Raw genomic sequence first — 15,963 nt, forward strand, 5'->3', positions numbered from 1 at the left:
TTACTGGGCAAAGAAATCTATTCTGGTAAGAGACTAGGGTTAATTGCTTGTGCTAAACTTAGTCTTGTTGAAACAACTGAAAGAAATAGACTAACTCAGGAGCAGGTACCTCAAGTAGGTGGGTCACCAGAGAACTTTGCTCAACAGCAGTTTAGAGCACTTGGCTTCCAATATACTTTGAACTAACTGTTACTCACTGGTGTCTACTTCATTCCCTTTCACATGCTGCTGCTGAACTGGTACATATTGCTTGTCAGTGAAAGCAGTGGCTGATAATATATTTTTTTTTTTCCAGCTGCAGAAGCCTACTGGCTGGTTGATTTCTGTGTTTTGAATAGTGAGGTGGTAGCCAGTGTCTTTGGGTTTTGAATGGTCCGCTACTAGTTGGAAAGCACAGTTCCATGCCTGACAAGCCATATTGAGTCTTGGCTCTAGCAGAGTCATGTCTTTGTGTGTGTGAGAGGAACTGCAATTTTTGTCAACCTGAACTGTTTGGATAATGGACTTATTGAGGTGTCTGGTAATTATTTGACTTGCCTTATAATCATGCATATGTAGTGCATAATAAATAGGAAGGTTGTAATATGAGTATGCACTTTTTACAATCACTCTGTAAGTTTTTAACTTTGCTTGAAAAGTCTTAGTTTTCCCTAAATCAGCTAATTTATCTCAGCTGACCTATATAGTGAGCTTGGAATGTGGTTCTCTTCAAGATGGTGGCAACTGCTCCCAGTTTTGCCTGTGACAGCACCAGCTGTTATTACCCTGCATAGTGGGCCCTTTTGATGTCTTCAGCTGTACCTGAACTTCTGAATCAAAAAGCAGGGCAGATAGATGTTGGTGCAGGAAAAAAGTAATATTAGGATCCCTGTGAGGATGTGTATATATATATGGTGTAGTACGAAAGGGACTTTGTGTCATGACTTTGGAAATTGGATGGTACATATATGTTGTCCAGGGGCTGATGGTACTGGTATCCAAAGAGAGAGACTATAGAAAAGCTAAGTTTGGGAATTGTAGCACAACTGTTGTTCAAAAAGAGTTTTTTTTCCCATCATCCTGTTATGTGCCAAACATCTTTCTTAATGATCTTATTTTAAGAATGATTTAATTATACCCCACTATATATTATGATTAGACAATGTGTTTATGAGCTACTACTATTTGTGCTTATCATGAAGGAGCTGGAATAATCCATGTACTGCCACTGGGCAGTACAGAGGCATTCAACATTTGTGCAGTTGGCTTGGTTAGGCTTATTAGCTATGTGTAGATGCTGGTCCTTGTGAATCCAACTTGATTCAGAGAGGCCAGGGTATCTCAGTACTGAACTTAAGCGTTACGAATTCCAGGAAGTTTAACTACCTCAAGCACAGCTCAGCTTGTACATGTGAATTCAGACTGCTTACGGCATTGCAAGTGAATTAATATGCTGTTGATCTGTTTCGCTGGAATATCTGTATTATAAGCCTGTCATTGCATCTGGAAGGATCAGTTTGGGCTTGGTACGGATTAATGTCGTAAAGGCAGTGTTTTTCCACTTGGCATTTCTGTGTTGTTTTTGATGGGCTGGCTTATGAAGTTGAATGCAGCGCTGGCCCAGAACTGAGTCAGCACATTTGCACTTCACTGCAGCTTGTCTAATAAGCCACCTGGATTTTAGTTCTGGGGAATGTATTGAGGGGGCTGTGACTCCCTGTGGAGCTAGCCACATAAGATTTGAGATAGTGTTCATATGGATCTCATCTGAATCTAGTGTAACTGGAGTCTCTGCATTTGCATGTGTGTTTCTTGGAACTCAGTGCAGAGACTGGAAGGCCGTCATTGCAAAGTTCAGTTTAGATCATATAGTACTTAAGGATTCAGGGCTGTAGAAATGCAGCTATACTGTTCACCCCCAAAACCAGTTCAGGTACATTGTGCTCTCATAGTGATTAGGTTCCTGCTAGTAATCCTGCCAGACCTGAGCTGTTCCTGCATCTGCTTCACAGATGATCCACAGTCTGAACACTTGAGTCTTTTTTATTTTTTAATTAAAATCTTTAATACAAAAACGGTTGTAGTTCTCCAAGGTCCCTTTCTAAAAAAACATTTCATCACATGCATCTACAAGTTTATTATTGTGGAGTTGCTCATAAGAGTTGTATGATGAATGCATAGTTTAATACGCCACCTCCAGCATTTATGTAGTATAAAATAACCGTAGGTAGTGTTACTTACCTTTTGCCTAAACAGAATGAGGCACTGTAGGAGGAATTAGGACTGTTGGCTTTCAATGTGTGGACAGGTTTGTGATCAGAGCTCTGACAGCTCTGGTTCAACAGGTTGTCTCCAGGGGAATGGGATCTCTGTGCTTGTGCTTAGAATCAGTTTTGGTGTGGTTATTACACCTGTATCTGTAAACTAGAATGCACATTGATAAATACAGACACAATAGAGGTGAACTAAACTTAATTTTAGAAGAAAAAAACCTTGCTCTTTCATTTTTTTCCCTTCAATTTGAAATACTGGCCACAAAATCATTCAGGACTAATACAGTATGCATTCTCTTTGAAGATGCCTCTAGAAATAATTCTTAAAGAAATTTGGAAAGGAATGTTTTTTTAATGTGTATCTAATTTTCCTTAAAGGACATGCGATATAAGAATATTACCACAACTACTTTTAAAAACACTATAACAAGTAGTAGAAAACATGCTTTAGTTTTGAGACTACAATAGAAAAATTGACCTTTGTGCTTTTGTTACTCATGTGGCTTTTACATAGCAGTTGGAAGTAAACTTCTAAAGAAAAGGAAAAGTGACTGTAAAATACAAATTGCTAGTAGACTTTTTTTAATAAATGTGAGAAACTGCTGCTTATTAGCAAATATCTTCCTGCTTACCCTTCCTCCCCTCCCTAAAAACCAAACCAAACCAACAACACAGTTGTCTTTTATGAATGACTATGCAGCCTGGAAGGAAGTCAGTGAATGATTGTAGCTGGGTAACTGGAATAAAAGGTCTGCCTAAAGATATTTAGGCACAGCATGTTGTATTGGGTTTGCATGGCAAGGTTTTGGTAGCAGGGGGGCTACAGGGGCGGCTTCTGTGAGAGGCAGCTAGAAGCTTCCCCGAGTCTGATACTGCCAATGCCAGCTGGCTCCAAGACAGACCTGCTGCTCGCCAAGGCCGAGCCCATCAGCAACAGTGGTAGTGCCTCTGTGCTCACATATTTAAGAAGGGTGGAGGGAAACCCCTGTGCAACAAATTGCAGCAGGAGGGAGGAGTGCAAATATGTGAGAGCAAGAGCTCTGCAGACAGTGGGGTCAGCGAAGAAGGGGGGGGAGGAGGAGGAGGTGGAGGTGCTCCAGGCACTGGAGCAGAGATTCCCCTGCAGTCTGTGGTGAAGACAGTGTTGAGGCAGGCTGTGCTGCTTAGCCCAGGGAGGTTCATGGTGGAGCAGATATCTACGTGCAGCCCATGGAGGACCCTATGCCAGAGCAGGTGGATGCCCAAAGGAGGCTGTGATCCCATGGGAATCCTGTGCTGGGGCAGGCTCCTGGCAGGATCTGTGGACCCACGGAGAGAGGAGCCCAGGCTGGAGCAGGTTTGCTGGCAGGACTTGTGACCTTGTGGGGGACCTGCACTGGAGCAGTCTGTCCTGAAGGACTGAACCCTGTGGAAAGGACCCACGCTGGAGCAGTTAGTGAAGAACTGTAGTCCATGGGAGGGACTCACTCATGTTGGAGAAGTTTGCGGAGAACTGTCTCTGGTGGGAGGGACCCCACGCTGGAGCAGGGGAAGAGTGTGAGGAGTCCTCCCCCTGAGGATGGAGGAGTGACAGAGAGAATGTGTGATGAACTGACTGTAATCTCCATTCCCTGTCCCCCTGTGCTGCTGGAGGGGGAGGAGGTTGAGAAATAGGGAGTGAAGTTGAGCCCAGGAAGAAGGGAGGGGTAAGGGAAAGGTGTTTCAAGATGTAGTTTTTATTTTCTCATTGTCCTACTCGGATTTGGTTGGTAATAAGTTGGTTTTTTTCCGCCATGTTGAGTCTGTTTTCCCCATGTTGGTAATTGTTGAGTGATCTCTCCCTGTCCTTATCTTGACCCACAAGCCTTTTGTAATATTTTTCTCTCCCCTGCCCAGCTGAGGAGGGGGAATGATAGGCTTTGGTGGGCACCAGGCCTCCAGCCAGGGTCAACCCACCACAGTCGTCTTTGGCGCCCAATGTAGGGCATGAGGAATTTGAGGTAAGGATGGTAATTGGGAGAGATAACAGGCAAAACATGGACTAAACAGAGCTAGAGAGACGAGCGGAATGGTTGTGGGGAATTTCTGTTGTTCTAATTTTGGTGAAGGTGAAACTTCTTTTATTCTGAAATGCTATTGATTTGAGTGATGTGTGTTTCTTGTCCCTTACATAGATGGGTGAGTGTTGTTTGCTTTGCATTTCATGAGTAGGAGGAAATATTTTTTCCTGTTTAGATTGTTTTTTGTATATGTAGTGAATACAGGCCCATAACCTTATTGCACTACGACTCAAAAGATGACAGAATTCTTGGGATTGTGTAGTGTCTGGTCATCAGGAAGTACAAACAGCAGAAGGTGCTGCAGAAGTGCAATAGTTTCTGTGCATCTTCCACTCCAGCTGGTGATCTAAACCTGATGCACTGTATTGTGTGCTGTGCTTATCAAAGCAGGAGTATTAACACTATTCATGATTGTGTTACATTTTCCCCTGCTGGTATGCATTCTTGGTTTCTAAATACGCAGCTGAGTTCATAAACTTATCTGAAGCACTTTGTTATAGCAGAAAAGGTGCACTCACTTTTTTCCAATTTTGATTAGCTGCAGTTTACCCAAATGTACACCTTATTTGTGCAGTAATTTCTAATTAGGTTATGCTGGATACGGATACATAAGAGTATTCAGGCTTTAAAACAGTGTTCCATCACTCAAGTACTACATGGTCAAATTTTTTTTATCATAAGTACCTGTTATACTGGTATCTAAGTAAATGCTCTAAAGGTTCTGTGGCAAAATTGCTAACCAAAGGGATACTACAGCAAAACATTTTTCATTACAGGAATTGCTTAATTCTTAGGCAGAAATGTGTTGTGACTGTTCGTGTCATTGCTAGACTGTTAAATCACTGGCAGAAGAAGATTCTAAAGTAAGCAAGAAGCTCCTTAGCTGCAAACATGCTAGCATGCATTTTACCTAGGAGTTTTTAGGGTACAGCTGTGGCATGTTGCAGGAGGACACTGAAGTGAACCATTGCATACTGTACTTTCTTCAGTTAGATTGAGTTGGGTCTGTAGCATACTTTCAGTCTGATGACAAAAGCTTGGGTGTTTAGCTGGAAATCCAGCCAAATGTGACAGGTATTTCTCATAGTCTTCTACAGGGCTTACTAGTTTTAAATATGTTGTGGGATAAATATGTTTATGGCTTTGGACTTCTGAAGTTGAAGTAACTAGATCTTCATACTTGCTGTGTGGTATCACTATGTTACGTTGTACTCTATGTTATTTCTCTTACAGTTACCGTATCTGCATTGAGTAAAAGTATGACTGAGTGTCACCTGTAGTACATAGTGACTGGATGGTCTTGGAAGGATGCTGATTTGCGTGTTGAGTGCCACTAATCTTCTTGTCATAGTCATAGTCTATAGATTTATTATATGTAGTAGATGCTTTTGACAGAGCTAACTGAATCTGCATATGTTTTTATCTGATGCCTTGATAAAGAGAACTAGGTTGAGTCTCTTTAATTTATCCAGGTATAAAACCCAAAATGCTTCAGGTAGTCAGTCTTTTACCTGTCAGCTGTCTGCTTTAAAAAAAAGTTCTTTCCTTCTCCTGGGACAGATGACAGAATAGAGATAGGGCAGAGATTTTGCAAATTTGTCAGTATCAAGAAATGATTATTTGAAGATGGAGATGAATTAATTTCTTAAGTTGTCAAGTTGCAGAACATAGCACTTTCAAAGAGAAGTACTGACAGTATACGTACATTTGCTCTATTAGAGGTGTCAGCCAATTGGTGTTTCTTGAATTTGGCAGGAAGATCTTTTAATTCCTGTTGGATCTTCATTGTGGCTTATAAAGAGGTCTGCTGTGAATCATAGGTTGCAACCATTGGAACTTTAATTTGCTTCTCTTCAGATACCTTTGTTGAAAAATTTGTGTAGTTAGCTGCTTGCTGACTTCTGCTTCAAATACTTACGTGGTTGCAAGCTATCATTTATAGAGCCGTTTAGATGAAAATACTGAATGTGAATATTTTGTAGGTTTTTAAGTAAGGTCTTAAAATACTGCAGGTTGAGACTTGATAAGGTGTGTTGCTATCCAGCTATAGTTTAGAAACTCATAAACAAGAAAATGGGGATTTGGCTTTGTAGATAGTCTCTTCATTGGCTGGGCCATGTATTCCTATAAAAGCTTTTGGAAGAAATGTTGTGCAATTCTTCCTTTTGCTGTACTGAACAAGAAAAACAAGAAGTTTTGACTCTGGCAAGTATTATAAAGCATGGGTTGTAAAAAAAAAAAATAATATCAGAAATAAACTTTATTAGGAGGTTTTGGAGAAGAATTGTTTTTAAGGAAAAAACACCAAAGAAATTATTAGTGAAATATCAGAGTGAAAGCATTGATGTGAATAGATAGCTTAAGTTTGGTGTGAGTAGAGGTTCAGTAGTTTCAGCAGCATCTGGGAATGCTTGTGAGTTTTATTGGACTTTGTAGAGGCTTGAAGGGCTGAGAGGATGATCTTCTCTGGTTAGTCTTTGTATGTTGGCAGTAGCGGTTTTGCTTCATAGAGAATAGTTTGAAGGGACGAACAGAAAAATGAGATGTCACTGGGTTCTGAGTGCTGGGGTAAGGTATTGCCAGCAGATGTAGACATGGTCAGTCTGGTACGCATCCTGTTGCTAGGTCTGTTTTTGTACTAATTGCCTGTGATTTCTCATCTGTTGATAGAATTTATGCCAAGTATATCTATATTTCCAGTATACTGGTTTGCACTCCTCTGCAAGTATCTGTGGGGTTTTCTTCTTCTGGTTGCCTAATCTTGCAAAAACTGTTTCTTTGTAGGCTCTAAGGCATTTGTTCTTCTGTAGATACCCTCTGAATAGCTGAATTTGAGTTGGGTTTTCTGTTAAGTATAATCTAGTTGTCTGTGGTATAATTACACTTGTATGTGTATTTAGAATATGGTGTCTTTTTATAGAGGAAGCTATGTTTACATTGGTTGTTTAGTACTGTATTTGCCTGAATTTAATGCAGACCAATCACAAAAATGACCCCAAATGTTTCAAAGTTTACTGGGGGAAAAGAGTTTTTCTTATATTCAGTGTTTTCATTCTGGTGTATGTGTGTTGGTGTTGTGTGTGCCCCCCCCCCCCCTTCCCCAATGGGCCAAAACACTGGGGGAAAGAGGGACATAGAAAAGTATAAAAGGCAGATGAGAAAATATAACTTTCCTCTGGAGAAGGTGGAATACTGATTTTACACCCTTGGGGGAGAAGGAAAATAAATAGCATAAACGTTTTGAGCTTAGAAGATAGTTTTCCATCAAAAAAGTGAATGAAGAACATCAACTACTTATATATAGGCAGGCTGATATATGTGCAGGATAATGTATGTGCAGCATTGACATAACTGAAACTTTAGATGTGATTTGTGATCAACTTTGTATCCAGAGCTGCTTTCTAGATATCTGCCCTGCCCTGCCCAGAGTTTTTTGCAATGCATATGTGCTTGCTAGCATTCAGTTGTTTTACACTAACTGAAATAACTACCAATATGGATGTGTTTACCCTTCTAAGCTATTTTTTAAACCTGTACTAAGATACTTTGTATTATCTGAATTATTAGTATATAAGACTTATCTAGCACATTGAAAGTCTATAGGATTGGGAGAGATCATCTTAGATATGATAAAGATCATTAGAGTTGATTTCTGTATTCTTCCTTCTGCTAAGGCCCAAGGGTGAGGCAAAATGGTATGGAATATTGGTGAAGGTAAGTGAAGCTGTACCACAGAACTTGGGAGATGAATACCTGGATGCAGTCAGCTGTGCTGCTGGCTTCCACAGCTACCAGTGAATGGGTGGCAAGGCTGCCAAGAGCAGTGGGGGGTGCCATGGAAAGCCATTGATTAGAAACTTAGGATCAGCTGCATTGCTTACCTTTGTAAATCTGTCTGTGTACTTTGGGGGAGTGTGTTGAGTTGAGGCATTTTGGTATATACAGAAATACCTAGTAGCATGGTATGCTGTAAAATAGATGTATTTGGAAGCAAATTTAGAAGCAAACCAATAAACCTACCGTTTGGCAAGTGACTCTCTCTTCCTGGGTTAATTTTAGGAAATTCAATGGAGTGTGTGAAGGGTTTGTTTTCACTTAACTGTGAACTAAAACTCACAATAAAACCAAATGCATTTAACCAGTCTACTGTTTGATTAATCCTTAACAGGAGCAATAGAATAAAATGTTTTGTCTGTCAGGTTTTAACTCCTGTTGATGGAAGGATTGAAAGAGATTGAGTGTCAGGTTTTAAGAACTGTGATTTTTGTGTAACTGGCTGTTACGTTATTTGTAACTTTAAGGGTCGGGTATTGCAGTCTCTTACAGTTGTTCTTTCAGTTAAATACTGGGGTTTTTTTGCTGTTATCAAGCAATGTGAGACAGTAGTTCTGTGATCAAAATGTACTTTGGATAAAAAACCTGCAACTGTTCTGGAAGCTTAAGTGTCACGCTGGATGTAGTACAGCTTGGGAGGGAAAATAAGCTTGTAAACTAAAGAGTTTGCGTATATGACTGATGCTGGTTAAAAATCTTGGAATATATGAATGTCAGGGAACTATCAAAACAAAATTGGCCTAATAAATGTCTGTGTGTGGGCCCAAGAAATATGTCTGTATTACTACCAAAATTAAATTAGTCTGTTTCGGGTTTGGTGTGTGGGTTTGGGTTTTTTTTGTTTGTTGGGGTTTTTTTTGGGGTGTAGGTGTAGTGTGTGTGATGACATTTTGGTTGTGTGTTGGGGTTTTTTGTATTTAAGGCCCTTGGTTGAAATTCCATACTCACTTACAGCCAGCATAGGCGATGCTACCTCCTGAACAGGGTGGTTGTACCCTTGCTCTGCGCCCTATCTGTGTTACTGTGGTGTTTTTTTTTTTTTTTTTTTTTAATCTGGCATTGTTGTTTGTATGGCCTTATGGAAAGATAGCTCAAAGAAGTGATCTGACTGGAAAAGTATTTTGTTTTTAGCTTGCTGATTCAGATTTCCGTATGGTCAAATGAATGCTCTTCCCAGACCAAGGGAGACAGTAGAAAGTACACAGCAGGGGATGGCCGGTGATCTATTGGCAGCAGTGTGCAATTATGTTACCTTAAAGCCAGCCTTAAGTAAAGTCAGCTGGAACTGCAGCCTGATTTCTCAGCTAACTTTTAGGAATTGTGGTCTATTTAATCTGCTGCAGATCTTCTTGTGTTATTTAGGTTAACAGGTCATATTGAGACACACTTTATTGCCTCATTGCAATGCTGGGAATCCAGTCCTTCAGGACTTTACTTGGTTGACAGCCATTATTCAGGTGAATGGTTCCATTGGCCTAACTTAGACCAGAATTCAGTAACAGAATTCTTGCACAAGAATTTTGACCTTTGTTTGCTTATGACAAGAGACAGCATATAATGGATGTCTGCAGATGATGCTTTGTGAAACTTGCTCTAAACTTACAGAACCCTGAGGGAAGAACAATGCTATATTCCTACTATTTTTTTCTCCTCTCCTACTTGTATAGTCTTGTTCCTATCTCTCTTTATCTTCCCTATCTACTGCATGTCTCTGCCTCTTTCTCTTCATTTCAACGTAAATAAGGTAGTCTGCTGGATTAAATCAGCTTCTCTATGCTTTTCCTCCATTTCCAGTTGAAAAATTGTTACAGTTAAGTTAACCAAAAGACTTGTGTAATTAGATTTGACTAATGTTATATACTGCTGGTTAAGGTAGCTCATAATCCTGGTTAAAACGAAAAGACATATGTTTCTAAAGTGATGGGTGAAAACTTTGTGCCACAATGCTGTGGAGCCAAATTGGACTGTTAAGTAATTCAGTACAGGAAGATGGATTTATTTAGCTCATTCTTTACTGAAGTTATTTTGGTCTTCTTGTCCTGGAACTTTTTTTCTGCTGGGTATCTTTAGTGGACACTTCCATTATTTTTTTTTTTTTTTTTTTTTTTAAATTTTACTGTTTATTTCTTGGTTATTTTATTTATTTCTTGGTTATGTCTACTTTTTTAATGATGACAGAAAAAATTGTTTCTTTCCCCTTCTGCATGGGCCTCCCGTGCTTCTGGCCACTTCAGGTCTCTGCTGGGTGACTTTCTAAAGAATGGACCCCTCAGGAGGCAGTGGGTTTTTCATGAGACCCAGGCAGTTTCAGTTTGGCTGGATGCTGAGATTACAGGATCAGTCTTCTTTCACTTAATTAAACCTGCTGTTTATGTAGCTCGGAAGTGAGTTGTTACAGTCACACTGTCAGACAGTTCCAGCTGCACAACTTTGAGATTGGTTTCACTTTAGTCCTCTACGGGAGACCCTGTAGTCCAAAGCAATTCCTGCTGAGAGTTGCCCTGAGTTCTGCTTGGCCAGAAGCTAGATCAATGAGCTTTGTTCCACCAAAGAGCTGCAAAAAATGAGATGTCCATGTTATACTCTGTCCCTTCCCTTCCTGTCCTTACAGTGTAATTTGCTACAACTTCAGTTCTTCCTACAGCCAGTATTTGTGTCTTTTTCACTCCTTTTCTTCACATCTAATTCAACTGGCTATACCTACAACACCACATGCACTGGTGTCCCTCCCTGCTATAGGACTAGTGCCCCTCAGCACACCAAAGGACGTGGTTATTTTCCTGGGTCACAGTCAGCCTCTTCAATATTCACATGTGCACTGTCTAACTTGATGATGTTTATCTGAACTGTTGATCCATCATAACAGCTTGCCTTATTTAGGCTGTGATATCTTGTGGGTGTCATGTCCGCCCCTGCTACCCCTTTCCTCCCCCCACCCCCCTGCCCCCAGTTTGTTTAGTAGTTTCCCACAGTATTTTTGAATGTTCAGACAATAAATTTGTGTCAGATCTTTTGCCAGAGCTGAGACTTAGAAGGCACAACTGGAGAAGAGAGCCCTGGCACAGTCTGTGTGCTCAAATATTAGAGACCATCTGTACAGATGGTCAGATTATTCCTTATACTGTGTTGCAGAGATCAAAGCTTTATTCCATCATAAAAGCTGTAGGTGATGTGACATCTAGTAGAGCAATTCAGCTATTGCTGTTCACTTAAACTCCAAATTAGCTCCGTCCATAAGTAAGTTGGAAGAAAGAGAAAACTATGTAGACAAAACCATTATAGACTTCTGAGATACATGTATACCCAACTATCCCCATTCCTTTGTCCTACAGAATCCTTTGTAACAACATGCATTTAAGCATTTTGAAAGTACGTAAGATTTTTTTCAGTCACTTTGCAAATTCTCAGCTAAAACTATTACTTTTTTTTTTTTTAAATGCTGTGTTACTGTAAGATTTTAGAACTAGTAATAAAGTGTGTGGTTTTTTTTTTTTTTTAAAAAAGAGATTTTCTGCCAGGTACTTGTCTCAAGGGATGGGGCACACTGTTCCCACTTGGCAAAGCTACTGGTGTTACTACGTGGTGCATATTGAAACTTGGGAGAGCCAAAATGGTTGACAGAATCTGAGAGTGTGGAGCCAGGGAGGGAGCTGGGCTCGTAACTTGGAGGAGGAAGTGGAAAGTGACACTGTGCGGTGTATTAGCTTACTAGGGTGCTATGTTATTGCAGATTGTAGCCAGAATTCACTGCACCAGAAGCACTCTGTGTCATCAGAGTAAGAGTATCTCTGCACAGTTGCACAGCTCCAGCTTCAAGAAAGCTGAGTGCAGGCATTCTGCTCTCTGCCAGGGAGAAGAATGCTCCACAGAGCTCCCTGCCAGTGAGAAAGATACTCCACAGAGCTCCCTGCACTCAGGTTTTCTTCCGCTGTGCTCTGCTCATTTCTCTGCTTCAGTTTTCTGTCTTGTGTCTTCTCTGACTGGTTGCAGCCAGGGCTGCAGAGGAGTAATGAGGGAAGACGTAATGGACCTATGAGATGCAAGACAAAAAGGAATTAGTTGAAACTGAGCTCTGGTGAGACTGAATAGAGCATGCTTAACTCTTCTGCATAAAGGACTGGTTCGGTTCCTTGCTGCTTAGTGTCCTGTGATAATTTTAATGTTTTTGATTTTGTGGTAAAAGTTTGCTAATTCTTTAATTACTAATATTATTTGCAGTACTATGGCTGCCTGCCTTCAGTTTTGCTGATTTAGCTGATTGTTTGATTATGCTTAAATTGCATCAGTAATATGACCGGAATTAAAAATGTTAAAAAGAAAAAGTTCATTTTGCTTCATTTCACTGATGTGATTTAAGGGGCAGCCCTACAGATACTTGGGTCAGCAGCTGAGGGAGTGGTGGAGGGAGAGATTAATAAGGAAGAGGTGAAGGGAAGAAGAGAACCTCCTAAACTGGTTCTGCCACTAGTGAAAATGTATGTGAAACTTCCACAGGCTTGCAGAGGTGGGGCAATGTAGACTATATTAATAGCTTCCATTGTCTCAGTGGTAGATACATCATCTCTGCTCACTGGCCTTAAGCTGCCAGCTCACAACTTTGGGGTGGGAATAAACTTCATTGCGCTGTCACCATCAATATATACCAGGTTTCTTGCTTTGAGAATCTGTTTCAGTGTATGGGGACTTCACTGGAACAAACATATTGATATTGAGTGTTTCTCAGCACCTAGTATTTAATGTTTGGAGAGATGGAGTGTGAAGATACAGCTCACATACATACTGCATATGTAGGATTTTGTTTAAAATGAACTGATCAGTTCATTTCAGTGGCAAGGAAGTCCTTATAACCTTGACTTCAAAAAAACCCAAACAAAATAGTGTAACGATCTCAATCTGCAGGCAGCTTACATAAGTTTTCAACCATTTTTATCTCTAAATAGATAGAGAACATACACTTAATGCTGTCTTTCAGTAAATTGCTGATAGTTTTAGTAGGTGAACTAGTAGGTGAGGGAGGGATAAAGCAGAAGACAAAAAGCAGCAATCGTAAAGATTCTTCTAACTGTGTGAAGCTGTCTATATCAATGCACTGAGCAAAAATAATTTAAGAACTTTTTTATTCTACCTTTTGTGAAAGTCACTTTGCTGCTAATATAAATTTTATTACATGTTAAGAGGAATATATAGTCCTCAAGATAAACTTCAGCCATATGCATTTCAGGAATGGAATTTATCATTCCTCAAATTTGGACAACCTGTTTCTTGAGGCACTTCCAGCATCATAGACTCCTTTATTTGCTGACTTGGCAGTTAGCTGGTATGGACAATAGTACTGTTCAGGGAACACAAAGATCATCTGTACTGATGCCAGGTGTCCCTCTCCGTTTGAAGGATGTGGTGTTAAGTTTGGATCTGATGATCAGACAGTTCTTTGGTTTCTTGAAAAGCTTGTTAGACTGGTATACTTTGAGTTGTCCCTAATTTGGGAATACATAAAGGTTTTAAGAAGATCATTCCTAGGTATAGGATCTCCTGTAATGGTGTTCCTTTGAATGTCATTTGGAGCAGTTGAAGTGGAATGGATCTCAAACCTGTTCCATTTCTGTCATCTCCAGTGTGGTTTGGAATTGGTTCACGCTGCTGTGGGATCAGAGATAAACTTGCTATTAGGAACTTGATAGAGACAGAAAGATTGTACTGTTGTGATTTTGATGTATGTCAGAAGAATACGATTTCAGACTGCATGCAGACATGCAGTCTTGGAGAATTTCAAGGATGAGTCAACTTCTGACCTTTTTCTGAGACAAAGTGGGGCTGGTTTTGGTCTCTCAAGGTAATTGAAAGTCTTCAGAGGCTGTGGAGTCAGCCATAGTATGTGCACCTGTGCTGATTATTATCTATGGCATGTCTTTGTGATTGACCACCTTGGTGAATATAGAGATCCTAGGAGAAGGAAATATGGTAGGGAGTCTTTGGGCTGTGCCCAAGTTTCTTACCAAGCCAGTCTACTCCATGCTACAGTTTTTGGAGGCTTTTCTCCAGAATTCCAGGGTGTGGAATCCAGGAATAAAAATTTGGAGGTAGAACTGCAAGTAGCTTTAATGTATCTATCTATCTATCTATCTATCTATCTATCTATCTCATATATATATATATATATATATCATAGTTTAAAGATCTGGAAGAGAAAGCATTGATCGTGACAAAGTAATATTAATATTCAAGTTAAGATTAAAGGAAAACATACCTATTCACTTCTAAAGAATGGTTGCTTCCTTAATGTCAGCTAACAGTTTTAATGTGTGTGGTTTCTTTTTCAGTGCTGCTATGATCATTCCATTTTTTTATTTTATTTTTGCTTTTTTTCCTAGAGATGTGAATTATGCCCTCATAAGGATGGTGCTTTAAAGAGAACAGATAATGGGGGTAAGTTTTATTCTTATTTTCTGTGAACTCTTATTTTGTAAGAGGGAAAGAAGTCTGTGGAAAGAAAATAATTGCAGGGATCCTAAACATCAATGAAAACACTAGCTAGTTTGGAAAGAGCGAGCTGTTTTACAGTAACCTTTATCTGGCCTATTTAGGTTGAATTAGTTGTGAGAACATCAATCATTATTCTTAGTTTTATTTTTAGAAGTTACAATGAAAGAGAAACTGCATTTTAACGTAAGATTTTAATGGGTAAAAAGGGTAAATTTTATGTGTATTTGGTTGGAGTTTGAATGTTTATAGAAAGCTGTTGAAAGTGCACCATTCATGGAGGAAAGTGGAATTTTTATGTCTGTAGCCCACACTGAATGCACCACTGCATTTTCAAAAGCTAGCTCTTTCATGCCTGATTTACTAATAGGTTCTGTAACAAAGAAGTTAGAGCTGAAAAGTTGCAGTAATGATTACCTGTTCCTTGTATCTTTCTAATTTCATTGTTCAGGTTATCGTCAGTTCTGCTCCTGCTGAGTAGAACTGCTGGAGAAATTCTCCACTGAATAACCTGTCTTGATTATGTTTATACTTATAGGTGGGTGGTATGAGTGCAAAAATTTAACTTTTCAATAATTTCTGGAATTCCTTCTCTCTTTACTAAATATGTCTAAATTCTTGTCCATCATCTACCTGTAAACAGTTTAGTCATTTTGATACTGAACCCTTTCTGTTGTGAGAGGACAAAGTATGACCAGGATTGTGGATTTCATTTGGACAGTCTGTGTAATTGTATTCTGGAGATTTTATGCTGCATATATAATATTCTGACTAATTTATATCTTAGCTTAGTGTTGATGCAGATTTGCTATTTCTGTTGCAGTTGAGTTGCAGAAACACAGAGCCTTCTTGTGTTCAAGCTGATCTACCCTTGCCTATACTTTGTAAAGTACAGTATACACACTAGTGTTCACCATTGTAGTGTTTGCTTATCTGAAACACGTTAGTGAACTTTGCGTCATTTGTGAGTGTTGGGAGACTGTATTGAGCCTGTCATCTGTGTCAGTGAAACTACCATCTTAAGTGCCAGCCCATTACTTTAGCCTTAAAACTATTCCTCTCAGACAGGTTGATAATGGCAGTGTTGAATTAATTTCTTCAGAAATGGCAGTTGGACACTTGCTTTTTTTAGGCAGTGAGTAATAAGAAAGCCTCAAACCTCTTGAAATACACAGTAAAATTTGTGAAGTATGAAGTTTCTGATGTGTTTACTGCATTTATACTTGAAGTAGTGTTTGGGAATGCCTTGCTGTTCTCTATGGTGATTTTGAAACTTTTTCTTTGCATAAAGTTTTGAGAACATACTTTGACAGTGTGCATCAAAGAGCTGAGCATCCTGTTATCTCTCTTGTAGTTGT

The 15,963-nt window shown here is 39.6% G+C and overlaps 1 protein-coding gene across 5 annotated transcripts in view; it reads left to right on the forward strand.

The window, feature by feature from the left end:
* The window catches only part of MLLT10 (MLLT10 histone lysine methyltransferase DOT1L cofactor), a 136,870-nt gene that overhangs the window by 14,814 nt on the left and 106,093 nt on the right, over positions 1 to 15,963 (forward strand). For all 5 annotated transcript variants that reach the window (XM_040591261.1, XM_040591259.1, XM_040591263.1 and 2 more), the window contains exon 4: positions 14,497 to 14,551. In XM_040591261.1, the coding sequence (XP_040447195.1) occupies positions 14,497 to 14,551 (55 nt within the window). The remainder of the gene's footprint in view (positions 1 to 14,496; positions 14,552 to 15,963) is intronic.

The sequence above is a fragment of the Falco naumanni genome, chromosome 4 (assembly GCF_017639655.2).
Source record: "Falco naumanni isolate bFalNau1 chromosome 4, bFalNau1.pat, whole genome shotgun sequence".
In the NCBI taxonomy this organism is placed as follows: Eukaryota; Metazoa; Chordata; class Aves; order Falconiformes; family Falconidae; genus Falco; species Falco naumanni.